The sequence below is a fragment of the Drosophila grimshawi genome, unplaced genomic scaffold, assembly GCF_018153295.1.
Source record: "Drosophila grimshawi isolate 15287-2541.00 unplaced genomic scaffold, ASM1815329v1 contig_1377, whole genome shotgun sequence".
In the NCBI taxonomy this organism is placed as follows: Eukaryota; Metazoa; Arthropoda; class Insecta; order Diptera; family Drosophilidae; genus Drosophila; species Drosophila grimshawi.
In genome coordinates this window covers 23,687,625-23,689,332 of record NW_025062900.1, presented here as the reverse complement: position 1 = coordinate 23,689,332, position 1,708 = coordinate 23,687,625, and the positions used below count along the sequence as shown (strand labels likewise).

Genomic DNA, 1,708 nt, shown 5'->3' with positions numbered 1-1,708 from the left:
TTTTGTTTTCACTTCTGCAGAAACAAAAGCCATAAAGGATAAATTGTGACTGGCAAGTTGCAAGCTATATTCGAATTCGAATTCGGCTTGTGCCTGTTGCCTGTTCCTGTGCTTTGGTTAGGTAGCCGCATTTAAAACAGTTGGCGGCAATCGTTGAACTTTTGGCTTCGACAAGTGCACAGCGGGGCGTCCTTTTGGCCAGGAAACAAAAAGGAGGCGGCGCTGCTGGCAATTTTGTTTTCATTTCAGCTAAGTGGACTGGATTGAAGTAAAGTGAAGTGGCGAGGCTGCCGCTCTGACTACGATTATATTGAAAGACAAACGTTGGCCCATTGTTTAGCCAAGGTCCAATTGGGCCAAGTATTTAAACTTCTATCGCATGATTGATTGACTGCCCATACAACAGAACAAATATTCCTTTTTACATATACAATATTGAAAATAATTTCTCTCGCGCTTCTTGAGTGACGTCTGTTGTTTAATTTGTTGTTGCTGCTGTTGTGGTTCTTGTTGCTGTGCTTTTCATGCCATTTCGATACGGGCCTCATTTTTCTCGCCACAATTAAAGAAGAAAGTTGGCGGCGCAATTAGAAAACTCGCATCGATCAAATTGCCACAGACAGAAACGTCATGCCAACACACACAGTTTACTCTATCTGTAGTTTCAAAGTCTTCTGTATATGTGTCTCCATCTCTCTTTCTCTCCGTGTTGCGTCAAAATTTTCAAAAATAATCAAAAACCATGTCCTCACGACGTATCAGCAAAGGTAAAGTGCCCCGGGATGTGCATTTGGTGATGGCTTTGCGCCGCGAACTGAATCGCAATTCGCGCCAGATTACCCAGACCTTCTGGCAGGAGTTTGAGCAGATCCGCAATCAACAGCGCCATCAACTGGTCGAGGAGCGCAACAATCGCGAGAGTATTGCCGCACTGATACGCGATGCCAATCAGGATGCCATACAGCAAGCGGAGGCACTGGGTCGCAGCATCAGTTCCCATGGTATCAATCCGGTCGCGCCTTCCCCATGCATGCGCCGCGAGGCACCGGCCATTATGCCCGTGGAGCATAAGAACGATTCCACTATTCACGTGCAACAAGTACTGCCATCATCTACAAGCTCAACATACGTGCCACGTGCTCCGCCCTCGTCCAGGGCAACCATTCCGGGCATACCAAGCATAAGAACTAGTCCAAACCTATCTAAACTGCAACTATCCCAGAAGCCAAGAAAGTGACGAAGTAAAGTCAAGCGTTTAAAAAAAAAACAGATTGTTTTCATTAGTTCGTATTTTGTGATCAATTAGGCAGATTAAATATAATTTCAAACACAAATCAAATCTGCAGTAACTTGCAGCATTAATGGGATATCGCAACTGATTGTTCAATTTTTCTTAGCCACATAAGCCCCTCACAAGCAAAAGTTTCACAACATGAATTAGTAAACAAATTTAAGTCGAGGCCAGTAAGAAAATTTCAATCATGCAGACTACGTAATACTCTGACCCCCCGAGAATCTACAGTCAATGACTTTTTAAAGATGAGTATCTTTCTACGAGTTTTTAGGGCATATTTATTGATTTCAGTTCTACAAACACACAAAAATTATACACTTTTTTCTTTGAAAGCAACCGATTGCAAATTAATTAACGGTACACGGCCCCCATGCACAAACAAAGACAATAAGAGACAGCGTTCGAGGGCAAGAG

At 43.3% G+C, this 1,708-nt stretch overlaps 1 protein-coding gene across 1 annotated transcript; it reads left to right on the top strand.

Moving 5' to 3' along the window:
* The first annotated feature begins 650 nt into the window (after positions 1-650).
* On the top strand, positions 651-1,367 carry LOC6566910. The gene has a single exon (XM_001993307.2). The coding sequence runs from the start codon at positions 743-745 to the stop codon at positions 1,235-1,237; it is 495 nt and encodes a 164-aa protein (XP_001993343.1). The 5' UTR covers positions 651-742; the 3' UTR covers positions 1,238-1,367.
* Positions 1,368-1,708: the final 341 nt, after the last annotated feature.

Bases quoted from the DNA above. Each gene is read 5' to 3' on its own strand.
- LOC6566910 (XM_001993307.2), top strand. From the start codon at position 743: ATGTCCTCACGACGTATCAGCAAAGGTAAAGTGCCCCGGGATGTGCAT.